The sequence below is a fragment of the Juglans regia genome, chromosome 16 (genome assembly GCF_001411555.2).
Source record: "Juglans regia cultivar Chandler chromosome 16, Walnut 2.0, whole genome shotgun sequence".
Classification (NCBI taxonomy): domain Eukaryota; kingdom Viridiplantae; phylum Streptophyta; class Magnoliopsida; order Fagales; family Juglandaceae; genus Juglans; species Juglans regia.
Window position 1 is genome coordinate 24,712,905 of NC_049916.1, and position 27,135 is coordinate 24,740,039.

General features: G+C 36.7%; 3 protein-coding genes across 3 annotated transcripts; all 3 read left to right on the plus strand.

The window, feature by feature from the left end:
* The first annotated feature begins 1,002 nt into the window (after positions 1–1,002).
* Positions 1,003–5,171, plus strand: LOC109005738 (protein SHI RELATED SEQUENCE 3-like). The gene is made up of 3 exons (XM_018984784.2): positions 1,003–1,550; positions 1,864–2,193; positions 5,103–5,171. Exons 1-3 carry the CDS (start codon positions 1,283–1,285, stop codon positions 5,153–5,155), a joined length of 651 nt encoding a protein of 216 aa, XP_018840329.2. The 5' UTR covers positions 1,003–1,282; the 3' UTR covers positions 5,156–5,171.
* A 2,991-nt stretch (positions 5,172–8,162) lies between these two features.
* On the plus strand, positions 8,163–14,399 carry LOC109005731 (DNA replication licensing factor MCM4). The gene is made up of 18 exons (XM_018984777.2): positions 8,163–8,277; positions 8,413–9,108; positions 9,227–9,355; positions 9,449–9,530; positions 10,481–10,613; positions 10,701–10,772; positions 10,863–10,985; positions 11,107–11,220; positions 11,338–11,550; positions 11,637–11,735; positions 12,130–12,290; positions 12,555–12,651; positions 12,743–12,904; positions 13,267–13,347; positions 13,418–13,496; positions 13,597–13,733; positions 13,819–13,872; positions 13,994–14,399. The coding sequence occupies exons 1-18, from the start codon at positions 8,241–8,243 to the stop codon at positions 14,066–14,068; spliced, it is 2,544 nt and encodes an 847-aa protein (XP_018840322.1). The 5' UTR covers positions 8,163–8,240; the 3' UTR covers positions 14,069–14,399.
* Positions 14,400–15,282: 883 nt separating this feature from the next.
* LOC109005733 (V-type proton ATPase subunit a3-like) lies at positions 15,283–26,250 on the plus strand. The gene is made up of 18 exons (XM_018984778.2): positions 15,283–15,584; positions 16,368–16,412; positions 16,737–16,856; positions 16,936–17,043; positions 17,821–17,931; positions 18,032–18,205; positions 19,160–19,297; positions 20,230–20,337; positions 20,459–20,566; positions 20,703–20,851; positions 21,308–21,461; positions 22,507–22,667; positions 22,738–22,944; positions 23,139–23,322; positions 23,423–23,506; positions 23,616–23,809; positions 25,375–25,434; positions 25,700–26,250. Exons 1-18 carry the CDS (start codon positions 15,438–15,440, stop codon positions 25,902–25,904), a joined length of 2,457 nt encoding a protein of 818 aa, XP_018840323.1. The 5' UTR covers positions 15,283–15,437; the 3' UTR covers positions 25,905–26,250.
* Positions 26,251–27,135: the final 885 nt, after the last annotated feature.

Genomic DNA, 27,135 nt, shown 5'->3' on the forward strand with positions numbered 1-27,135 from the left:
ATTCCCACAAAACGTACTCTTATATTTAAGTGGAAAAATGATAAGCACATATTATTTTTTACAATATATTACATAACAATATTTTTAAAAAGATAAGTATTTTTATGAGAAAAATATTAGTAGAATTTCTCAAACTTACCGCTCATGTGTTTTAATTTTTTAGTTAATGATTAAAAAAGTAATTATTAGTGAAATTATATGTATATATTTTCCTGATTAAAAATGTTAAAAAAATTAAAAATTTATAACTAATGGTAGATCCAACGGCAAACACTGAGCGACGGGTAGCATGCTTTTATAAACTTCTTAGAAGTAATATCATTTTATTAAAATGTGTTTATTTTATAATATGTTATAAATTATAAAAAAATGTTATTTATTATTATTTTTCTTATTAATTTTTTTAATAATATGATATTAAATAATTAAAAATGATTTATTATATTTTATTTATAAATTTTTTATTTAACATCACGTCATAAGATGATAACATAATGAAAAAAAGAAAAAATGATAGTAGTAGAATCTTTCTCGCCATTTAGCACCGTACTGGCGTGCTCCCGGAGCGAGTTACTTCGAAGTGCCACTTGGCATTATTTTTTATTTTTATTTTTATTTTTATTTTTATTCATCTTAACTGTTCAAGAAAAAGAAAAAAAAGTAACTGTTTGGATGAATTGACATCACTTAAGCACCAAACAGAAGTGGTGAGATAACATATATAGGTATAGGGTATAACTTTCCTGCACCCCAACAAACAAAAACACATGCCATGCCCCCACAATCTATTGGACAGATCTCCAAGTTTTGATCTTTGATTAAATCATCGGTTTTGATCTTTGAATTAATAAGGCTAGCTATGAGGGAGTGAGATTTTTCTTTCTTGATACTAGAACTGGTATGGCGGCGTTAACTTTGCAAGGGTGTAATTCTTTTTTTAACTACTCGATCTTGAATGGCTTTTGAATGCTTTTGAACGAGAAATTCCAAGTGTCTGCAAAAGCTGGCGCGCGCATGAGCTCAAGTAGCTGATGAAATGACTCGCGAATACGACAAAAAATGAAAGAAAAAAAAGAACACACCCATCGCCGCCGTCACTCCAACCACCACCACGACCACCAGCAACAACAGTAATAACCCTATCATCAACAAGGAGTAGTCAAGGACACGCCCAACTAAAAAGACCCCTAATTTAGAGAGCTGCCCTACTTTTCTTTCAGAGAAAGGAAGAGGCCGGAGGATAGGAGGAATGAAAAGGCTAGCTGGACGTAGTTAAAAAAGGATGTTGATGCAAGGAGGAATAGGGGGATCATTTACTAGTTCAAGGTGCCAAGATTGTGGGAACCAAGCCAAGAAGGAGTGTGTGTACTTGAGGTGCAGGACTTGCTGTAGAAACAAAGGGTTTCAGTGCCAAACACACGTTAGGAGCACCTGGATCCCTTTGTATAGAAGGCGCCAGAGGCAGCAACAGCTTGCGGCAGCTGTTCTTCCGCAACACCTTCGAGTTCGAGGACATAACCCTAAAAGGCAAAGTCAAATCACATCTTCCGGTACTGTTTTTGACGCAATACACAGATCCATATCAATTTTTATATTTTTGAGAGAGAGAGACTGTGATAAAGAGATAGAGCTAATCGTTTTTTTTTTAATGAATGTGATAACAGTTTTTTTTGCATCTACTCTACTGTTAGACTGACATAAGCACATTTATCGACGATGCGAGAGTACGGCCTTATATTCATCGTTATCGTCATCTTATTTTTGGTTCATTATTTGTTTCTTCCTGTCTTTCATTTTCTGTCACAACTTTGGTGTTGTAATTTTGCTTTTACACTTCTTATTTTGGTGGGTGCTTTTATCCAGGGTCCGAAGAGGCAAATTTCCCAGCTGAAGTGCACCTCCGGGCGGCATTCTTTTGCGTCCGGCTGGGCTCAGTGAACGATGCAGCTGAAGATCAGTACGCATACCAGACAGCCGTGAGCATTGGAGGGCATTTATTTAAGGGTATTCTCTACGATCAAGGCCCTGATCATGAAAGCAATTGCACTGCCGGCGAAGGCTCCTCTCTTGCACCTCAACCGCCTAAGCTTCTCAATGCTGCTGATCTAGCCAATATCACTACCAATCCAGCTTACACGGAGACATTACATCCTCCTATATTTCCCTTTCCCTTTACTACTACTTTCATGCCGGGTACGCAATTTCTTCAGCGCCCAAAATCTTAGACTCCATTTTCTTTTTGGGAAAGAATGAGAAGACTGAGAGCTCCGTAAAATAGCTTACGTTTTGCCATTAGTTATTTCTGCTGAGAACAAATAGTGAGTAGGTGGGAATGAAAGTGAAACCCCTAGTCAACCACCACTACTGATCTTCCCTCCTCTCTCAACAAGTTTGAATATTGTATTATTGTGATGCATGATCTAGTTCTAGTATATATATATATAGCCAGTATCCATATATTGTCTAATATTTCTGCCTTGTACTCTCTTGTAAGTTTGGTGAATTCGTGCTTAGCCAGCTGTTGTTGTTTATGAACTTTGATGCAATCTTTTCCCATTTACCTGTTTCTTTACCCAAAATCCAAAATTTTCGATAGAGCAAACTGACACAAAAACAATTACTGCGTGAACATAATGCATGGAGGTGAAGAGATGCAGATTACACTGCTATTCTTATTTGTTTCAGCAATCAATTAGATAAAATGCATGATATTGAGACAGTACTTCTAGCTCATGATCTGTCAACTAATTTTATCACATTTTTTTTCTATTTTCTTTCCTGTTTGTCACCAAAATCAAAATCTATCATAACCAAGTAGCACGTATATATAGAATGTTGATGGGAAGTTAGATCTACAAATTAAAAAAAAAAAAAATCCAGTGCATGGAAATTTGATCACTTTGCATTATATATCATGCTTTCTAGCTTGCTTCGTGCTTGAAACGAGTTTGCTTGTCGTCAATGATGAACACACCTTGATTATAAAAGAAAAAGAAAAAGTCTTTTATCTCCCTATGCTATTCTATTATACAATAGATTCTTGGCTGAATGTAATATTTCCATTTTATTCAAGTTTAATAAGTTGTGGGGAATAGCTCGATCCGTACATAGAATTATAAACTAGAAGTTAACCCTTCAAGCAAGCTAGCTGATGAATATTTCAAGACTTATAGAATTGCAGGAATAGATCATAGATGGTGATCATTTTATAAAATTTAGTACTCGATGAGAGACATATGAATCCTTTGCTTAAATATCTTTTATGCCAAAGAGACATTGACACTAAGTCTAGGAAAAGATTGATACCCACAATGACACTGGCCTGATCTGGAATATATTCATCCTTTGTACTTGAGATAGAGCCGGGTACAAAAGTCTTATGTAGTGGTTCTGTTCAGCATCGATGCATCTACAATCGACCTCCCTAATAAAAAAAAGAAAAAAGAAAAAAGAAAAGCGAGCTTTCAGGTGAATTGCCATCTTTAATTAGTCTTATATAGTCCTTTATAGGAGAAAATATTTCCATTTGAATTACATTTAGTTGGCAGGCAAACTTGATGGGAAGAAGGTACGTACTATGAGGTGGGACAACCAGGTTGTCTTTAAAACATGTATGTGGGTAGTGATGTTTAGTTTAAGGTTAAAATATGCCAGGAAACCTTGTCCATAAAACATAGCTTTGGATTGAAGTATTGCTGGATGCATTTTACACTGACATAAAAAGGAGGTGGAAAGATTTGAGCTTTCATTATTTATATACCAATAAAGGGCAAAGGCCATTGGAAGAAAAGAAAGAGCAACAGTTTCAGTACTACTACTAGATTTGTTGGGATTTTGTTTCAATTTTCATTTAAAAAAAAGCCTATATGTTAATGTTCAGTTGCTCCCCATCCCCACAAAAAAGAAACCGTTTCTGACCTTCAATTCCTTGATCTCTTTTTGGATATTGTTTGGTTGCAGATTAATTAGTTGTTCAATCTTATGTTTAATTGTTCCTAATTTTCAGTTGTCATTTAATTTACATATAAATTGATGTCCTAGCACATGCATGAGCCTGTTTATGATGTCTTTTTCTTTTGAGTAGTGTTACATGTACTCACAGTTTTACTTACAGGACTCATTTTGTTAGTTTTCTTTTAAAATTCAAATTTCATGATTTTCATCATATCAATAACTGACATACGAAAGAGTAAGTTTTTTGTAAGTTTTTCTTAAGTACATTTAACATTTTCCTTTACTTTTTGCCTGTCTTTATATTTCATTAGATAATTATGGTAGAAATTTAGAATATTAATCTTGGCCTAAAAGAAGCACATGATAATGATTAATTTTATTCATTTATATTTAGTTGCACGTAATTCTTTTTGTTGGATATCTATCTATCTATCTATATATATATATATATATATATATACATATAAATTGATCAGCACCAACATCGGGAATTAAGTGGGAACCTAATCCATCGGATCCAATTAGGAGGATCGATGCATTAGCATGCACTTCCGACTGCTTGAACTTTAAAACCACATCTTAAATCAATTCCATTACGATCAATGCATACAACATGAGTAAACATTAGAGATTGAATTACAATATTCTTTACCACTTTTTGTAGTTCTTGGTTAGTTTTAATGTGGTCCAAAAAGGTCGATGCTTAATTAATTTGGCACTTCAACGAATATATAAATATATATATATATATATATTTATATATATATGAGATCTTGTAAGTTTGTGATTGCTAAGATAGATCAGTTTTCCAGGTCACGAAAAATTATTTGTTTTTACAAATTAATTAGCATCAACGTCTCGTGTTTGAATCGCTAGCTCTTCTTGACTCTCTCTCTCTCTCTCTCTATATATATATATATATATATATAGTATATAATTTGTAAACCACTGTCCATCAGCTGCATGAATAAAGGTAAACAAAGGCCAATGATCATTCATGCCGCATGCATGCTTCTCGTTTCGTAAAGAAAATCATCATGTAAATTAAGCTATAATATTGCTTGTATTTCATGTGGTGTAAAGATCATGAGGAAGTGTGTATTTATTTATTAACCTCTGTCTTGTCGTAATTCTGAATTCTCTTTCAGATGATTATCCAATATTCAATGCTCATCATCATGTCGCGCATGATCGATCATGATTTATCCATCGATCAGAGTACGTACGTACTCATGTCTTCATGTCATGTTTTAATATAAAATAATGCTATTCATCATTTTAATTCTCATCATCTTTTTATCATTCTATGATATGACATTAGATGATTGAATATTATTTATTATATTTTACTTATGAATCTATTATCTAATGCCACATCATGGGATGATGAGTAGGTTTTTTCTTTAATATATTGTTTCCCTTTTTCTTTCAAAATGAGTACTAACTGGATTGAAAATACTCGTTTCTCTTTTCAGTGAAAACGCTCTGCAGAGAGGTAAAAAAAATCTTACCTTCTTTGTCGAGAGGGTGGCTGGAGCTTCGGCTCCACCCACCTTCTTCCCGTTTGTATAGTCTAGATAATGTTTTACTGTGTTCTTTTTGGTTTTTTCTAAATTTTCCGACCATAGCACAGACAAGTGCTGATCTATTGCTTTCTGGCCACCCAAGACCCCCACGCGCCATACCACCAGACTCACCAACCGCTGATCCTTCGTATGGCAGAAGAAAAACGTCGAAAAGAGTGGTGCGTGGTCCTTACGCGTGGCTTGGGCCGCACGTGAAACTCACGCGCTACCACACCGCGACGAGTCTGCCGTCAACATGTGTGGCATTTTTGGGCTCAGTGGCCTCAAATATCTTGGATCCAACCAAAGTCTAGTCTCATAGTGTGACAATTGGTCCCTACGCGCCATCACAGTTCCTGGCGGTCTCTTGGTGGCGATTCGACGCTTCTCCAACTTGCTATCTTCCTATATTATTGCCCATGCTAACCAAAGATAGTGGGTAAAAGGTAGTGAAAGTCCTATTCAATCAATCTAGACCAACAACATGCAGCATAGATCCATGTATTATAGTCCGTTTATCGGACTGTATCAAACTTGCTTCAGACGACTTCCTTTTGTGGGAAATAGGTGGGGGTCAAGTCCTTGGTCCCAGATCCTTTTTTTTTTTTTTTTTCCTATGTTGTACCAGCTAGTTTGTGATGAATGTTGGGACCTTCCGTCCTATTATCTTTTGTATCGTGTAACTGTTATATATATATATATATATATAATATGCTTTATTAGAAAAAAAAAAAGAGTACTAACTAGATTGAGATCAGGATTAATTTAATTAAGCAGGAATCATATATGATTATACGAAGATCATATATTTATCATTGCTAAAGTTAAATTAATGTGTTTCCAAGGTTTGATTTAGCAGAACGGTAGGCACACGTACGACATTGGCCGTTGAAACACAAATGTATGTTTTTATGTAGCTAGCTCAACTAATCAGTAATGAGCATCCCCGGCCTATCGCCAGTATCGTACGTTATCATCAACCTCCAACTCTTTCGACTATAATTTATATATAAAAAAAAAAAAAATCGACCATCAATATTATAGGGGTGTACACCAATGGTTTCGGCACCAAACCGAGGTCTCAATGACGTCTGCCATGAGAGCTCAGCACCGGTAGATTCTAGAAACTGCTCGATTGGAGAGAGAAAACCTATATTATGAGTCTCGATGTGGTGCGGTTTGGTTCTTCGATCTATCGTAGGCGTCTCTGTGACAGAGGAAGGATGTCGCGTTTATTGTCAAGTGAGAGTAAAAGGCTTAGGGTTCAGGGTTGCAGAGGAAGAAAAAGACATGAGGAAGAAGAATAATAGGGGGTGTTAATGAAACCTAATTCAAAATGGCACCGTTTGGTTTAAAGACAAACGGCGTCGTTCTATATGTTTTTTTATTTTTAATAACTTCTACTTGGAAAAACGACTTCGTTTCACTCATTTAAGTAAAATGACGCCATTCTATATACATATATTCAGAAAAGAGAAATGATCGGCCAGTTCAATGGTTTTCCATGGGTTTTTAAACCGGTGCCGAATCGTTGACATTGATTTTTCCTCATATCTTCTTGCTCGTTGACCTGTTTATCACCGGTTTTAGCCGGTTCGCATTAGAGATGGTCGGTCTAACGATTCCTGTACAGCCCTACTGATGGCCATATCTTAAATTGATAATTTGATAACGCAACGTGATAAAGTTGGAAGTTAATATTTTATGGGGCCGCGTGTTTAGTTCAAAGGATTATGGTTCTATCTTAAAAAAAAAGAAATTGTTATAAAGATAAATTTTGTGACTTTATATAATACGTTGAATCTATATTAAAATAAAAGTACATTTATAATCTGATATATTATATCAAATCGCGTTGTAAGTTTATTTTTATAAAATTTATTTATAGCTAAATTAAGTATTTCTCTATCTTAAAAAGTCTTTTTATTCTATATCAGTATGAATAGATATTATTACATTCCAATTCTTTCCCAATACTTCTCAAGGAAAATTTCGAATTGGATCCCCAATTGACGGGTTAGTGTGAGCTTATCCATGTGGTTATGCACTCTTCAAATATGAATTCATTTTTTGAAAGATCCTAACTTTTGTACTTTGGTGGGTCTCTGAGATCGTTTCGATGACCTATGTTGTGTTGAAAGCGTTACAACTTTTTGATAATTTGTGGTGCAAATTATAAAATAAGTGGTACGTAGTTTGAAGTATGAAGAAATTTATAGTTGGAAAATAAAGAAAGCTCTTATTTTTTTAGATGTACGGCTCTTGTTAGTTTTTTGAAAGGCAGCTCGAATCTATCAGTGGAACACAAATCTGAGTAATAATCTCTAATTCAATATTTAAGAGGAGACTGCGTTGGTGAATTTAATATCCATAAGACCTTTGTAAATTATTGAGCGAAAAAAACAAAAAAACAAAACTAAACAAGCACTTACCTTTAGGCTGACTTGGGCCAAGCATCGAAGCCCAATGCTTGGGCCACAAGCGTTAAACATCAAGGCCTATGATACAGGTAATAGCCCAACATCTCAATTTTTTACCTCCCTATTAGAAAGCCCATATATTCCTACCGAATAATAAACCCATCGACAAGCCCACAACGATCTGGCGGGAAATTTGCAACCTCTTCCCGCCATATCCACTCCCACCAATCGCTTTCTGCTCCTCTCAGTCCCAGACTCCCAAATCCCAACTCTTCCATCTCTCTGAGGCATCTCCCTAGCTATGGCTTCCGATTCCCCTGCCGCAAACGTCAACAACGGTCAGTCTCTCTCTCTCCCTCCCATTACATAAGTAAATTTGTATCGATAGATATATTTTCATCTATAGATGTATATGCATATAGATGTGTATGTATAATCGTGCGTATATGAAAAGTTTGCTCGAATGTTCACAGGACCGTCCTCTCCCGATGACTCCTACTCTAGCCCGATTGGCAACACGTTGTCGTCCCCAGGTGATGCCTCCGGGCGGCGGAGGCGGCGCCCATCCTCTACACCCTCGGCATTCTCCACCCCGTCGCCTCCTCGTTTCACCACATCAGATGCGAACCCAGCTCTAACCCCAACCCCATCTTACCGCACGCGCCACGGAACTGGTGCTGGCCGTGGGCGAAGAGCTTCCTCGGCGACCCCAATTGCCGCCACGCCCTCGTCCACTGACGACGCCCCGGCCTCCTCTGAGGGAGGAGACGGTTATGATGCTGAAGACGTGCGGCCAACCTACGTGTGGGGCACGAATATAAGCGTCGAAGACGTTAATGAGGCGATATATCGTTTCTTGAAGCATTTCCGGGAGAGATCGTCTCAGTCAGGGGAGGATGCGCTGCTTATAGAAGGGAAGTATGAGACGGCGATCAAAAGGGTTCTCGAATTCGAGGGTGATTCGCTTGATGTCGATGCACATGATGTGTTTGCCTATGATCCTGATTTATACACCAAGATGGTCAGGTACCCGCTCGAGGTCCTTGCGATTTTCGACATTGTGTTGATGAATATGGTGAGCCGAATTGACCCCTTGTTCGAGAAGCACATCCAAACTCGGATTTTCAATCTCAAGAGCTCAACATCAATGAGAAATCTTAACCCGTCTGGTTAGTTTCTCTTTCGGTCATACTGATTAATCCAGTTTTTGTTTGTTTGTTTTTTTTAATATTCTGTTTTGAATACTTGAAATGGAGATCTGGACTGATTTGGGTGTGTTTTCGTTAGATATTGAGAGGATGGTATCATTGAAGGGAATGATTATTCGGTGTAGCTCGATAATTCCCGAGATCAGGGAAGCGGTATTTAGGTGTCTAGTGTGCGGATACTATTCTGATCCTGTTGTCGTAAATAGAGGTAAATAAATTGCTGTATGCTGGTTTTGATTGTGTCGTACACAGATGTTTATATGAGTATTTCGAAGTTTCTTGACTATTTGAGTGCTACCAGGGCAAATTACTGAACCTACGCTATGCTTGAAGGAAGAGTGTCAAGCAAGAAACTCCATGTCACTGGTTCACAACCGATGCAGGTAATTCCTAGCTTGAAGTTTGTCTTTCTTATCTTGTAGACTGAATACTTACTGCAGTTGCTATTATGTAAGTGACTAAGGTATCGTTTGGTTATACAAATCATTTCATCTTATCTAATCATTACAACTTTTTTAAATTCTCACACAAAATACAATAAACAATTCAAAATTTTTAAATCTCAAAATGCAATAAACAATTGAGGTGATTTGAGATGATTTGTAAATAGTAGCGAAAAAGTAATAAATAGTAATAAAAAATAGTGAATAGTTTATGAATAGTAGTGAATAATAATGAAATAGTATGAGGTGATCAGATCACCTAATTTGATATTTTGTTGATATCTCCACATCATAGAAATTCTTCATTGACAAGATGTTCTTTTTCTTTTCCTACTCGACGAGTCTATGCTTATGCATTCTCCACTGAGTTCTTTTCATTCTTGCGTGGTAGCAAATTAGCTAGTATATATGAAATCTATGGGGACTAACAAATGAATTATATTAATGGAGGTATTTAACGCAACTTGTCCAAATTGTACTGGCATTCCCTGTCTCTCTGGAGTTATGTTCTTCAAACCTCTAGAACTTTGTATGCGTGTTTTCTTGAATGGTGGCATTGAATCGTGTCTTTTATTTTTTCCAATCTTTAATTTAAAGTGGCAAGGATCCAAACAATTGCAATTAATTAATTTCAAGTGACTCTACCCAACTGAATCTGAAGTCCAGATCTTGGTACAAGAATGTAATGGTAGCTGAAATCTGAATAAAGTTCACTTTTCAATGAATCTAAATCAAACTAATATTTGTAAGGAGAGTGGGTCATAAACTTTTTAAAGATAAATCTGTGGTTTTTTTTTCCACAAGCGGCTTTTCATGGACTTGGTAGTTAAACACTAAATTGTTTCAATCACTGCAATATCATTAGTAACTCAGCGTGCTTGCAATATCAGGTTCGCTGATAAGCAGATTGTGAGGCTTCAGGAGACACCTGATGAGATCCCTGATGGAGGAACACCTCACACAGTGAGCTTGTTGATGCATGACAAGCTGGTGGATACTGGAAAGCCAGGTGACAGGGTTGAGGTGAGACAATTGTGTAAATTGTTAATATCTAAAAGAATCCTGCCATTTTTTTTACATCTGATTTATGATTTCTTCTCATTGCATTAGGTCACTGGGATTTACAGGGCTATGACTGTCAGAGTTGGACCAACACAGAGGACTGTGAAATCATTATTCAAGGCATCTGTTGCTGCCTTTCCCTCCTTTAGAATTAATGCCTCTCAGTGGCAATTCCGTTTGAATGTCACAATATTTTTCTATTGATTGCAGACTTACATTGATTGTCTCCATATAAAGAAAACGGACAAGTCAAGAATGCTGACGGGGGATCCCAAGGAAGCGGAGAATCCCGTGGGTAGAAGCACTGAAGATATCACTTTTGATGAAGAGAAGGTATATCATTATATGCTTTTTCCTTATGTTCCGATTGAAAAAGTTATTTTATGCTTTTTTCAGTGAAAAAGACGTCATTTCTATTGTTTTTGTTTTTATTGACATTGCTTTCTTCATGCAGGTGAAACAATTGAAAGAGCTGTCGAAATTACCCGATATATATGATAGACTAACCAGGTCGTTGGCACCAAACATCTGGGAGCTCGACGACGTGAAAAAAGGTCTGCTTTGTCAGGTAATCCCATACTTTGACTCACTGATGCTCAATTATTAGTTGAGAGACGGGGTAATTTTATATTCCTTTTTTCCCCTCTCTTGGTAATCTCTTTGATAAAAATTTACTTTTATGCAGCTTTTTGGTGGAAATGCTTTAAGTTTGCCATCTGGTGCTAGCTTCCGTGGGGATATCAATATCCTTCTTGTCGGTGATCCAGGAACCAGCAAGTCCCAGCTGCTCCAGTACATACACAAGCTATCACCCCGTGGCATTTACACCAGTGGAAGAGGGAGCTCTGCTGTTGGCTTGACTGCTTATGTTGCCAAAGATCCTGAGACCGGGGAAACTGTGTGATCCTATTTAAGCGATTATCTAGCCATTTTGTAGAAATATGTGAAACCATACAATTCTGATACTTTTGATTCATTCTTCAGGTTCTGGAGAGTGGAGCCTTAGTTTTGAGTGACAGAGGCATATGCTGTATTGATGAATTTGACAAAATGTCTGAGAATGCAAGGAGTATGTTACATGAGGTGGTTATATTAGCCCTTTTCCACTCAGTTATAAGAGCCTTACTTTCATCACTGAGTATTTTCTTTCTGAAAAAAACGTGAATTTTGTCCTGCAAGAATTTTATCTGAGATGAGAACATTGAATATGATAATACTGTAGCTCGCTTGGGATATATTTCTCAACTTTTGGCTGTTCTATTCCCCCTTTATTTTAAAAGCTTGATTTCATTTACTTTCAATAGAAATTGGCATTCCATGAGAATTGGATGCTAAGTAGCATTGATGGTTACCAATTTGCGTTTTCTACCTAAGAATATGCAATTGAACCCTTCACTTTTTTGATTAGGAACATATTCAATGATTCATGCATTGCTTGCATTAGTTTGACCTTTAATTCTACTTCAAAATTATCCAGGTTATGGAACAACAAACTGTTTCAATAGCAAAGGCAGGAATTATTGCTTCCCTCAATGCTAGGACTTCCGTATTGGCTTGTGCAAATCCAAGTGGTTCGCGCTATAATCCTCGCTTGTCTGTGATTGACAACATACACCTTCCTCCTACCTTATTGTCCAGGTAAGAATACTTATGCCATGCAACTAGAATAATGACATGGGTACGTGGCTTCCAATACTTGGAATCCAGAGAGCCCAAAGTATATTGTGAAATTGCCCATGTTTCTCTGATTTGAGTAACAAATCGCTGCTATTATCATTTATGTTTAATTAGTTGTGTTTTCATACTTTGTAGCCTCCATGAGTGCCTTAATTCTTGATAAGGCAGAAAGATAACTACATTTTTAAGGCTAGAAAGATAACTGTATTTTTAATGCCCTTTCAGGTTTGATTTGATTTACTTAATTCTTGATAAGGCTGATGAGCAAACAGATAGGCGCCTTGCCAAGCATATTGTTTCATTACACTTTGAGAATCCTGAGGTCGGAAGAATTCTTGTCATATCCCTTGTCTGGGATCTTTTTTTTTTTATGATTTTCTTGTTCATCTGTAAAACTCCATCTCTATTTGCAGAGTGCAGTTCAGGATGTCTTGGACCTTTCAACGTTAACTGCATATGTGAGCTATGCTCGTAGGCACATTCACCCACAGTTATCTGATGAAGCTGCTGAAGAGTTGACTCGAGGGTACGTTGAGATGAGGAGGAGAGGAAATTTCCCTGGAAGTAGCAAGAAGGTAAAAGTTAATGCATTGCTCCTACTGGAATTTTGTTTGCTTGCTTAACAGTTTGATTAATTAGCTTTCTTAAAATTTTCATGATTCTATATTAACAACTAACCAGAAGTTAGTCTGCCTTGTGTGATTAACATTTGATTAAGCATGGTACTGAAGGGCGTGATTTGCGTCCTTTTCCCCATCATATCATGCCTTTTCTTTAAGTACTTTTTTACTTGGGAATTTACAAAATTCATAATGATTATAGTTTTTGTTATTGCAGTTTCTCTCATGCATTTCCACGAATTCATTGCTTCTGATATCTGATTTTGGAACCTGTTTTATATCTTTTAATACGTACCTGTGTTGGGCAAATTCAACAGGTGATAACGGCAACACCTAGGCAGATTGAGAGTTTGATACGCCTTAGTGAAGCCCTGGCTCGAATTCGCTTCTCAGAATGGGTTAGTGGTTGCTTCTTGTCTTGGCTGTCTATAATGGGTTCAGTGTGATGTAAAGGAAGCATGCATGCAGGTTGAACATCGTGATGTAACTGAGGCATTTCGGCTTCTGGAAGTTGCAATGCAGCAGTCAGCAACAGATCACTCTACTGGTAGCTTTTCAGTAGCCCTTGTATCCCTTTTACTGGATTACATATTATCTCACAGATAGATTAAATCTAATGACGTGATTCTCAAAATTTTTCTTTGAAGGAACAATTGACATGGATCTTATCACTACCGGAGTTTCAGCAAGTGAAAGAATGAGACGGGAGAGTCTATTATCAACTACTCGGAACATAATAATGGAGAAGATACAACTTGGTGGACCCTCAATGCGCTTGTTGGAGGTTTGCAAAATTTTATGAGAAAATAATTTGTTTTTTGCACAATAGATCACAACCAAAACCTGAATGTGTATAATTTGTTCTGTAGTTGCTGGAAGAGCTGAAGAAGCAGATCTCTGGTAGTGAAGTCCACCTTAATGATGTGAGTAAACAACTCTCTCTCTCTCTCTCTCTCTCTGACATAGAATCTGGATGTGTGCCCGTATAATATCGTTTTGTGAGTGATGGTGCTGATGTGTACATTGTCTGTTTCTAATCTTCAGCTAAGGAATGCAGTTTCGACCCTGGCAAGTGAGGGATTCGTAGCTGTCCACGGTGACAGTGTGAAAAGAATGTGATGGTAGAGGAAGGAAACCATGTGAAGAAATGGAGGAGTCGACGATTCTAGTGGTTGATAAACTGACACTGCTGCACTGAAAATGCTCCTTTGCCAGTTTTATCAGCCTAAGTATATCCAAATCCCACCTATTTGGCTAAGAATTGAGTTATTTCTTTAAGAGTTTTCAAGATCGGGGGGATGCCAGCGGTGGTGCTTGTACTGCGATGCAAAGCTATTTTCTTTTTCTCTACACGTGAAAGCAGTCTCTGCGCAAGTCTCCCATTTAACATTTTAAAGTGATGGTGTTACCAGGCATTAAATTATTTGAAAAGTTATTTAGTTACTAATTATTTAGTGCCACGTCAGAATATATATATATATAAGATGATGAGAAATAATATTGCCATAATTACATTGAAACCAAATAACTTTGTAGAAGAGAGTAGAGTGGGTCCCTTTTTAGAGGACATAAGAGTAACGATGTCTGAAAATACTTGATAGTTGATACAGTTATGTGCACCTATTTTACATACATACATCGCATCAACTCAAAACGAGAGGTATTCCGCCTTTCCTTTCCTTTGCTCCGGGGACTACAAGGAGCTCTTCTTGCTTTTTTCTTATTCTTATTCGAGTTTTAAAATAGAGAGACAAATAAAATGAACTTTAACATTATATATTATGAGTGATTTTTTTTAAATAATAAAAATCATATATTCAATAAATATTATAAAAGGCGTTCGCCTGTATATGCTTCATCTCACAATATATGCGGAGGATGGCTTGTCGTGAATCACCGTGAACTTTAACATGGCAACGTGTAATGGGGAAATTGAAAGTTGAGTGCAGTTACATACGACATATATATAGTATGTAAACTTATATAAGCTGTACTTTGTTATTTTTTGGTAACGCTCAAGTTGGGCGAAATTTCATGGTGTCAGACGGCCAGCGCATTGAAAAGAACAGCTGAATTCAGGGACGAAATTACTAACAGGGTCTTCGTTGAAAAGGATGGTTTCTTTTTTCTTTTTTTACGGAAAGATAAAAACCATGAAAATAAAAAAGAAGTAGGAAGAGGGAGAAACGTGACCATATTGTCCAACCAATATTTACTTATTTAATTTTGTCACGGTTAATAATTAAATTGACAATTATCGAATAGGTAAGGAAAAAAAAATTAGAGATAAAACCCCCGCCCCTAAAAATCAATGCAATAGCCAATAAATAAGGGCGGGGGGACGTGGAAGGAAAGCATTAGGCGCTCAGAAGCAGACAAAGGAAGGACACCTCTACTTCTCGTGAGAGCTGAGACTGAGATCGATCTTTTCCCTGCGTCCTGTCTCCGTGGCTTTCACTGAGAGAGGCAATCCAAGGGTTAGTGAGAAATGGGAGAGGTCCGAGGAGGGTGTTGCCCGTCGATGTATCTGTTCAGGTCGGAGCCCATGCAGCTGGTTCAGCTCATCGTCCCCACCGAGTCCGCTCACCTCACCGTCTCCTATCTCGGCGACGTCGGCCTCCTACAATTCAAAGACGTCTGTACTCTCTCTCTCTCTCTCCCTCGGTACCGGTTTTTCATCTTAAATGCCAAATTTCGGTTCGGATAAAACCTAGCTTGCTTGTGCATATCGGGATATCTACAATTGAGTTTCGATTAGTGGTGACATTTTGCTCTTAGGGTTTTGCTAAATTTTATATGATTTTGAATTGTTGTGAGGATGGCTGGTTGTTGATTGATCAAGGAGTGTGGCTTGATTGCTTGCAGTTGAATTAGTCGATTAGCGCAGTTTAGAGAGAAAGAATGCCATGCTTTAATTTTTTGTGAATATTGTGCAATTTTCGTATCTTTTACTTCCTGAGGGTTTTTTTTGTAGATTTAATAATAATATAAAAAAATTATGTGGCATGGCTGATGCTGTGTGATGCAGCATCAATCTAAATAACTGTTTATCCTCGAGGATGACAATGATGCTGCCAGTCATTTAGCAGCAAAATGAAGCAGATATTGGCTCCAGGCATATCCATTATATCAAGTACTTGATAGTCACTTAAGTTGTACATTTCCAATTATAGGATATTGAGTTTCGATAAATATAATGCTTAGCTATCTTCTCTGGAAAATAGAGACTCAACACTGTTAAGCTCGCTAAGGGTTACATGAAAGAAGTTCTAATGTAAGATAAAGAAGTTAAAGAAACATGGTGGAAGGTTTTTTTACCTTGTATGTACGTGTATGATACATGGGTATATTGCTTTGATGTGTTTCCAGTTTAGTTTGTTTTCAACAATTAATGTTTCTCACGTACCAATTATTTCAGCTCAATGTGGAGAAGAGCCCATTTCAGCGGACTTATGCAGCTCAGGTATATGTTTCTACATAAGCAACCACAGTATATACTTGCACTATGGGTGTTGCTTCTGTGCATATCACTTAACATTGGTCTTTAGGTTAAAATGCTTTGCAGAAACTGAATTAATCTAAAGTTGTGCAGTGGGTCTTTGTCTTGGAATGTGTCAATATAATCTCTACATAATTATTGTTTACAGTGACATTGAAAAAGTAAAAAAGAAAAACTGAAGTGGTCAGCCTTTCATGTCATGTGTGTCTTTATTTGATTCAGTAGTTTGTGGTAGCTAGGATAATATGCTTGATTTAGCATTTGTACTGATTTATATTGCTTATGAAGATAAAAAAATGTGGGGAGATGGCACGCAAATTACGCTATTTCAAGGAACAAATGCTGAAGGCAGGGTTTTGTGCAAAAAAGTCTACAGCACAAGTTGATATCAATTTGGATGATTTAGAGGTATATTAATGTTTTCAATAACTGGCTAAAAATGGTTTTTATCATTGTGCTTTAACCCCTTTTTTTGTGCATGCACTAGGTAAAACTAGGTGAACTTGAGGCAGAGCTGGTCGAGATAAATGCAAATAGTGAGAAGTTGCAACGTGCTCATAATGAACTAGTAGAATATAAGCTTGTTCTGGAGAAGGTATAGTTTTTTTTTTTTTTTTTTCTGTTTTAATCATTATGTTAAGATGGCAGCTCTATTTATTTATATTGTATCTTATAGACCATTATACTCCGATATAGATACAGTTGGTCTATCAGAAAAAAGACAGGATTGGTTACAAGGAAGGATGATGTGGTTTCCTTGCCATGGCAAGGTGAAAAGAAAAGGAAAATGTATCAGGGGTTTCTAAGTCAATAATAGAAATGGCTTAATGCTCTCTCTGATCTTTGAAAGTCTTTCTGAAAATTTTTTGAGCTACTTATTCAAGCAACATGGGCCAATGGCTTTCGTGCCAAATGACTGGTGTATGAGTTATGTACTCCTTGCCCCCAAAAAGGCAAGGAAGAAATAAAAAAGAAGCCGTTCATGTGTCATAATTGAGGCCTTTTAATTATAATTGATTGGCACATGACATGAGACATGTGCTGTGTACAGTTCCCACCTCTTCATGGACTCCAGAGTACACAAATATTATTTAGGTTATGAATAACCGTAATCATGTAGGTATAGCAGTCATCCACGTTGCCATGCATACATGGATTGAGGTCTTTTAAGCTGTCCTAAATTCGTAGATGCCCTCAGCCAACATTTAAGAATGTCAATTTTCAATGAATTCTATTTGTCAATTAAGTAGGATTGAGTATTCATTTTTTTTTTTTACTCATGTTATTGTGTGTTTTCAATAAGATATTTATCATTGTCAGGTAAAGCTGTAGCACTTGATATCAAATAAGTGATAAACTATTTTTCTTCCAGGCTGGTGAGTTTTTTCATGTAGCTCACAGCGGTGCCACAGAACTACAGAGGGAGTATGAATCACGCCAGATTACTGAAGAATCCTTGGATACACCATTATTGTTGGAGCAAGTAAAAGCTTAAACTGCTGAAATTTACTTAAATTGCTAGAACTATCCCGTACCTAATAATTTACTTGGTGAAATTTATCTTTTGTTCAACTATCTTGAAGGAAATGTTAACTGATTCATCCAAGCAAGTTAAGCTGGGGTTCCTCACGGGCCTTGTTCCTAGGGAAAAGTCAATGGCATTTGAGAGGATTATTTTTCGAGCTACTAGGGGTAATGTGTTTATTAGACATGCTGTAGTTGAGGACCCTGTGACTGATCCTGTTTCTGGAGTGAAGGTGAGTAACATAATTTGTTTCTTGGTTTTTCTATTATTATAAAGATGGGTGGCAATTGATTATTTTTAATTTTAAGTTTATGGTAGCATAAATCTCTTGAAGATTATCTTGGATGTATCCAAAAAAGTTATTAGCTGTTTTCTTTTACCTTCATTTTTTTGGGTATAGTTTCTTAGTATCTGCTGCATTCCGGGTTCATATTGGATATAGTGGCTTTTGTACTTGTGATACCCTATATGATAAGGATAAGGGTAGGTGGTGTATGATTGTGATACCTCATATAATAGAGATAATGATAGATGGTGAATGAGATCCTACATTGTTTGAGAATGAGAAATTCTTGCTCTTTATAAGGTTCCAATGGGGCTCCAATTGCATCATTGACTAGTCATTTTGGAGTATAGGTCATGTGGTTTGGGCTTTCCATTGGAGAGTTACAGTGCCCCCTTACATCGAAATATAATAGCGATTTACTGCTGAAGTAGATGCAATGTTTTCACGCATAGTTTCATTTGTTCCAGTTCTCAACTTCTCATATCCTCTGTATAATTATGAATGCCTGCAGATGTACACATACATATCTATGGTCATCCATCTTGTACTTTGGGTGGATTTTTTTCTCAATTTTGAACTTAATGCTGCAGAAGTGTGCTCATGCTTCTCATATGTGTTCCTATAATTTTATGTTTTGTTTATCACAATCTGATTGGGTGCCTACCCTAACAAAGTCATATGCTCACTGATGGTAGTCTAACCCTTACACACACGCACACAACTAGCAAGTTTCACATGTGAGTGTTACTGTTTCTGATTCTGTATGCCATATCATATCATATTCTAAGCGATATATGACAAGAAGTGATTTATAATCTTTTAACCCAATTTGTTTCTCAATTACTTTGGCTTTCTGTATTACAGTTGATTTTTCTCTAACTTGGCAATGTTTATGTCCAGATTGAAAAGAATGTGTTTGTGGTTTTCTACTCTGGAGAAAAAGCAAAGAACAAGATTCTTAAAATATGTGAAGCTTTTGGAGCAAATCGTTATCCTTTTAGTGAGGACTTGGGTAAACAAGCTCAAATGATCACTGAGGTATCTGTATATTTTTCTTGGATGACTTGACATCACAATTTGGGAGATTGTTATCATTGTATATATCATTTCTTTCACTGTCATTTTTTTCCCAATCCTTGCTTAACTGTAGGTTTTTTTTTTTAGTTGTATTACTTCCTCACTCCTTCCTCTGCAGGCCATGGGTGTGTGCGTCTTGGATAAAGTTCTGTACTTTTTTGTTTGAATTCTCCAGAAAAATTGTTTCATGTTTTCTATTGATTTTTTTTTTTCTAAGATTGATTTGTTTGCTTGTATGGATTCATGTGTGAATGAAAATCAAGTTAGGATTTGAGATTGATTCCGATGGCTGAACTATAAGAGTCCTTCACTATCAATAAAATAATATTTTGAATCTCCAATTTAATTCATTCCTTAATCATCCTTTGATCTTTACCCACCCCAAAGGTTTTGATGATCCTTGTCATGGCTGTTGGTTCACCTTTCGTTATCACCCTTCCCAAAATCACGGATAATCCTTGTCATAGCAGTTGGTCCCACTCTTTTTCCGCCTATTTTGGAATAGCAATTGCTCTGGTACTACTCTGATTTATACAAGGACCACTTCTTTACTGATAAAGAAAAATATAAGGACCACTTCTTTGCTTTATAATTTCCCAATTTCCTTATTTGAGGATGATGGTGGGATTTATATGCTGAAAATGGTATTCCCTTGAAATTGTCATGTTAACTCATGATTTTTTTTTTGGGGGGGGGGGAATGGTAGTGTATTAGCATGTTCTGGCTTACATAGGGGTTCCTTGTTTCTCTGAGCAAGTCCTGGCTTTTTACATTCTTTTTTGAGTAGTGGAATCAAACATTTGCATGATTGCATCTGTCCATGCGACATACTGGGTCTTTGAGACTTGCTCTGTAACACTTCTTGATATTAACTTATGGTGCTAACCATTTAGGTTTCAGGAAGACTATCAGAGCTGAAGACCACTATAGATGTTGGACTGCTGCAACAAAACAGTTTGTTACAGACCATTGGAGATCAATTTGAGCTGTGGGACCTTTGGGTCTGTTTAAATCTTATTATACTCAGTAAACTTGATTGATTATAAAGATAAGTGAATAAATTGGTGTTCGCTATGTTGAAATGTTTTTGGCTATTTAAAAAGGATCCTTTAACTTATGTAGGTGAGAAAGGAGAAATCTGTATATCACACCTTGAACATGCTTAGCCTTGATGTGACAAAAAAGTGTCTTGTTGGTGAGGGCTGGAGTCCTATTTTTGCAACAAAACAGGTAGTCTTCTCCTTATGTTACTTCCATGGGTAGGCGTGCATGTGTGTTGACCCTCATGAACCAAAATTTGCTGCTATGATGTATGGGTGAAATGTTATGCCTAGCTGCTCAAAACAATTCTGCTTGACTTTTGCAGATCCAGCATGCATTGGAGAGGGCAGCATTTGACTCTAATTCCCAAGTTGGAGCAATCTTCCAGGTTTTGCAAACAAAGGAGTTACCACCAACCTATTTTCGGACAAACAAATTCACTTCTCCTTTCCAAGAAATTGTTGATGCATATGGGTGAGTTCCATTCTGACTTTGTGTTTGATTATTCTCTATTCATAGTTAAAATGGTTGTTGATGATCGAAATGCCTGTGGAGTGGTGCCAAGTGCCTGCTCACAGAAATGCCTACAGCAGTGTACTACTATGAAGTTAATCATATCTAAACTAATAAGGGTTGGCTACATCTGTTTCAAACTGCTATAAATGTAAATCACAAAATTGCAGGGAACTGAGTAATAGAAAAAGGAAATCTGTGCTACATGTCTTTTTTATGTCTCCCTGGTATTGTACGTAATGCCATATTAACCATTTATGAAGGGCGTTTGTAGTAAATCCCATATATAAAAATGGAAAAAATGCTGTACGAGTTCTAGATATGTTTGTATCTAATTTGGTATGTTATGAATAGTGAAACTCATTTTGACGGAGACAATCTATATTATACTAATTTTGTTCTTCTGCTTAAATGCAGGGTGGCTAAATATCAAGAAGCAAATCCTACTGTATACACTATTGTTACATTCCCATTTCTTTTTGCTGTCATGTTTGGTGATTGGGGGCATGGAATATGCTTATTACTTGCAACATTATTTCTAATAGCCAGGGAGAGGAGATATTCTAGTCAGGTAATCTTTGAATTTTGTTGACCTAGGCCTGTACAACCATGTATTACTCTTCTCTATTCAGGCTTAAATCTACATTCTGCTCAAAAAAGAAATAAAAAAATGTATTTTCATCCTTTTGCATTAATGGTCGTTGACTTGCATTATGTTCGTCCTTTTCTTATTATATGTTTTCACATGTTAACATTTGCAAACCAGTTTGACATTCATTGTGACATTCACTGGATATCCTTTTTTGCGCTGGGTCTGGTAATTGCAATTGCACTTGGAGTATATACAGATCATCACACTAGGATGGAATTCTTGGAAATATCCTGAGCTTTTATGTCTTAATTATGTGATGGATTCTTTTATATTGTTTAATCAACATATTCTGCTCTAACCTGTATATATTGACGTACTTAGGAAATAGCCAGGTATGTGGAGAAGTTCTCCTATCATGCTTACTAGTTTTTTTTTTTTTAATATCATATTTATGCTTGTACTATCTCCGACATCTTGTAGGCATATTATATCTTTCTACATGCAAGCTTGTGTGTCAGTCAAAAGTGTTAGCATGGGTTAGTGGGATTGAGTTAATTGTAGAGCTGGGTTAAAATGAGTTTTGTATCTCTGGCAGAAAGTGATATATACTACAACTTTATCCCATTTGTATCCTACTGTGACAATGTGTCATTATCCATCGACTCTTGAATTTTTCATTTGAAAAAACAAGACTTGATCTAATAGTTGATGGGTATTACAACATCAACATAGTGGGATGGAAGTAAGATGGGAGTATGGTATATGGCATAACTCATCTCTAGCAAGGTGAAAACTCAGTCAAATTAAGCTTACATACATGTATGATATATGAATATACCCATAAATGGTGGGAGACTGATTTTAAGTTTCTTAAAAAGGCATCATCTTGTCATCTTTTTCATCTGGATATTTGTTTGATGTGCAAGCTTCTGCAAAGTAAAAGTCCAGTCTGCAGTTATCTTTTCATATGTTCAAATTACTTTATGGTAAAATCTAATTAAATCATTCCTCTTCTCATTTACAGAAGCTTGGAGACATTATGGAAATGATGTTTGGTGGTCGTTACTGTATTTTGATGATGGCACTCTTCTCAATTTTCACGGGTTTGATCTATAATGAATTCTTCTCAGTCCCATTTGAGCTGTTTGCTCCCTCAGCATATGCATGCCGTGATCTTTCTTGCAGGTAAATGACTAAACTTTGTGTGCATTGTAGTGTATATATTTGGTAGTCTAAAGCCTTTATCTTTTGGTAGAGATGCTACTACTGTGGGATTGATTAAGGCGCATCCCACTTACCCATTTGGCGTAGATCCTGCATGGCACGGTACCCGCAGTGAGCTGCCATTCCTAAACTCTTTGAAGATGAAAATGTCAATCCTTCTTGGGGTAGCTCAAATGAACCTGGGAATCATATTAAGCTATTGCAATGCTAAATTCTTTGAGAATAGCGTTAATATCTGGTAACATTCTGCTATCTGGATCACTGCATACTTGAGCTTTTAAAGCTTTTAAAGTGCTGTCATAGTTTGATGTATACATGATTAAACTGTGTGGGTCACAAATAATTTTCATATATATCATTAGTAAATAAATTTCATTGCCCGTCTTTTGACTTGCTGTTAGCTTTAACTTACATTTAGCTGCATTATTCCAGGTTCCAATTTGTTCCCCAGATAATTTTTTTAAACAGTTTGTTTGGCTACCTGTCCATTCTCATCCTTGTGAAGTGGTGCATTGGTTCACAAGCTGATCTATACCACACAATGATATACATGTTCCTCAGTCCCACTGATGATCTGGGTGAAAACCAGCTTTTTGTTGGCCAGAAGATGCTACAGGTTCACTTTTTCAAATCTTGTATGTTGTTAGTAAGTTTAAAATTTTGTTTTCTTTGGCACGTGGTCATTCCTTATAATTTTTCATGTGTTCCATTACCAGCTTGTGTTACTGTTACTGGCCCTTGTTGCTGTACCCTGGATGCTACTTCCAAAGCCTTTTCTTTTGAAGAAGCAGCACCAAGATGTATGCTTGTAGATTCCCTATCTTCCTATCACCCATTCTTTTGCCCAATTTGAATATTGTGTTATAGTTGTTTATGTTTCCTCTGGTTCTGATGGTTCTGTTACTTTAGCGGCATCGAGGCCAATCTTACACACCACTTCAGAGCACAGAGGAAACCTTTCAGTTGGAGTCAAATCATGGTTCACATGGTCATGAGGAGTTTGATTTCAGTGAAGTTTTTGTACACCAACTGATACATACCATTGAATTTGTGCTTGGATCGGTCTCAAATACGGCTTCTTACCTTCGTCTATGGGCCCTAAGGTATAAACTGCTACAAACTTGAATTTTTGCATCCCATCCTTACATGTGCTTTCTCCTCTTTTGACCAATTTAATACTGCTTATAACATGCAACATACCATCTTATCTTCTACACCATGTTGATCCACTTGGCAAAATCTGGTTAAAAAAAATGTGATGCTTTTGAAAGGTTATACTTATTGACCCACTCAAGCCATGAAACTTCTTTATTAATCCATTTAAGTCAAGGATGGGCTTCTTACCTTACATGGGATGACTTATATGGAGCCTCTAACAAATACTGAAAGTAGCCTAGCCATGGTCAGGGGAAGCTATTCTGCTTTATGAATAGCAATTTGACCATGTGATTGGATCAGGCTACGGCTGCTTCCCTCCCACTGTATTCTTCTCCGTGTTTTCAATAGAGAGAATAAAGGGTATGTAGAGGTTTTGTTGACATTAAGGGAAGCCAACCTACGGAGGTGACACAGATATGTTCAGTCATATCTAGTCATTAAACAAACATGGACCTCTGACCTGTCAAGGCATAGCTAATCATTAAAACAACCATGTTAGCCACGTCCTGACCATCTTTGATGAATATGTGGATCAAATTTGACAGGAAATATTGGTCAAAAAAAAAAAAGAAGTATGGTTTGAAGAAATAGAACATCATGTAACCCCTAGTGGTTGGCTCAAGTGGTAAGGGCCTTGGTCTTGGTGGTATGCTCCCTCCAGGTCTAAGGTTTGAACTCTTGAGGGTAAACAATTTTAGGGCCATGTCCAATCAGTAAGAAGCCTATGATTTACCTGATTTGTGTTATGGGAACACGTTATACGGGTCCATGGTTTTATCTGGTAAAAGACATGTTATGTTAGCATGGTTTCTAAGATTCCTCGTCATAAAAATTAAAAAAAAAAATTAAGAAAAAAATCATCATACTTTCATGCATGCATGTGGCTAATTTTACGCTATAATTTTGTGCACATTGTACATATAACTAAAACCACTTATCACTCGTATTGAATGGTGGGGCACAATGTGCTTTTTTTTTATTTTTTATTTATTATAGATAATCAAGAATTTTGTTTATAAGAAAAGAAGGAATAGCCCAAGTACACAAGATGTATACATGAACTAAAAGGAAATAAAGTCTGGCACAATGTGCATGTTTTGGCATGTTCTTATATCTTGAAGAGCTCATCACAGTGCCTAAGAGGTCCAGCCCTCTCATTCTCAGATTATCCCTAGCCACAAAAAAGAAGGGGCCTGCCTTAGTAGCTTCTTCCATGTATCTATGTGAAAATACTTGAGTCTATATTCGGAAAGGATTAAATTATATGTTTCAATAGATCTTTATTAAAGCAATGTGAAATTGCATGAATATTAAATTTATTGGCCCTCTTTGCTCTTCCGATTCAATTTGAAATTCTACGAACCAATTTAACCTTTCCCATGCTATATGCATTTCTCACACTCGAAGATCTGATTCTCGGTAGCCAATAAATTAGATTTGTTCTTATGTGTTTCATATTTTTAACTGGAGACTAATTATGCATTTGGTCTTGTTTCTCAAATTTGGACAGTCTTGCTCACTCGGAGTTGTCAAGTGTGTTCTATGATAAACTTCTCATGCTTGCTTGGGGGTATGTTAAACTCATTTTATAATGATTACTCTCTTTCAAGTAGTTAACTCTCGGAATGTAGAGAATAAGCCACTGGACAGTAATGATTGAACACAGACCCTGTCTGCGTTCATTTCATTTCTTTTGTTCTGATCACTTGATGGATTATTCCCTACACTCAACAAGCTGTTGGACTGCATAGGAATCAGGCCTGACTTAGCAGTTCGGCTGTATAAACAATGGAGGAACTGAATGATATTATTAATTCTATTTTTACGTGTTACAGGTACAACAATGTGGTTATCCTAATAGTAGGCATCGTCATCTTTATTTGCGCTACTGTTGGGGTGTTGCTTGTAATGGAAACACTCAGTGCTTTCCTACACGCTTTGCGACTTCACTGGGTGGAGTTCCAAAACAAGTTCTACGAGGGAGACGGTTACAAGTTCTATCCATTCTCATTCGCATTGATTGGTGATGAAGATGAATGAGGAGGCAGTGTTGAAAAAGGATGGAGTTGTGCGTGCATATAGGTATGGATCTATGTTGATTCTTTGATTTGGACATGACAGGGTGGGTGGCCATCTAGAATGTGGTTTGGAAAAGCTTTTTTATTTCTACTTTTTTTTTACGGTGAGCACCACCCAGTCTACTTGTTTATTTGTTTCTGAAAGGAATAGGCAGCTTATTCCTGGTTAGGCCTGCGGCTTGGTATGCAGGTGGCAGTTGCTTCTGCTAGTGTAATAAGAAGAATATATTCTAACGGCTTTCTATTTTTATATATATATATATATATATTACTATTTATAAAAAAAATAAAAAGAGGTTAGACTTGTAGTAGGCATTTTTATTGGTTCTGGGGTAGTTTACATGCAATTCTGTGTGCTTGAATTTGAAGAAGTAAATGTTAATAACGTAGCTGCCATCAGGATCTGTTTCCGTCAGGGAAACTTATGGGAACTTATTGGTGCACCTGCGATTCAAGTGAACCGAATAGTGCATCTGAAGAGATGACAATTTCGACATTGTATCTATCGTACGTTAAAAAAAATGCCACTAGTTTTTGTGATTTTGAGTAACAAATGCATTTAAGCAAAATCAAGATGCACTTGAGACAACACAAAGTGTATTTTATAGTATTTATTTATTTTTATTTTTTCTCAACAAGATAGATTCATTCATAAATAAAAACTGTTCTTACAAGATTAAGACAAATTAAAACTAAAACTGTACATCATCAACTATTATAAAAGGAGGGTCTTTCCGCTGTGGAAATTCAACATGCAAGGTGGAATAAAAGAAATGGGTATGCATCCATATAAATTCTTGGAAGCTGCCCACTGCGCAATGGAATGCGTGTATCGATTCTGATCTCGATGTATCTTTTTAATGTGCCAACTGTTGAATGAATTCAGCAAATATTTGATGTCGTTGACTACATGCTGAATTATCCAATCTGCCACTTTGTCAGGATCATTTGCCCCTTGCAAAGCCACTAGTGAATCCCCTGCAATGACTAATTTTTTTATATTGTTTCGTCTAGCCTCTTCTAATCCAATGTTCATCGCAGTGGCTTCTCCTAGGTTTGGGTTATGACTATCAATATGCTTTGTAATGACAAAGATTGGGTTGCCCTCTTCTGATCTGCATAGCGCTGTTGCTATACTACCTGTTTGTCTAACTGCTACATCAAAGAATAGAGTGTAATGCCCGTTTGGTGTA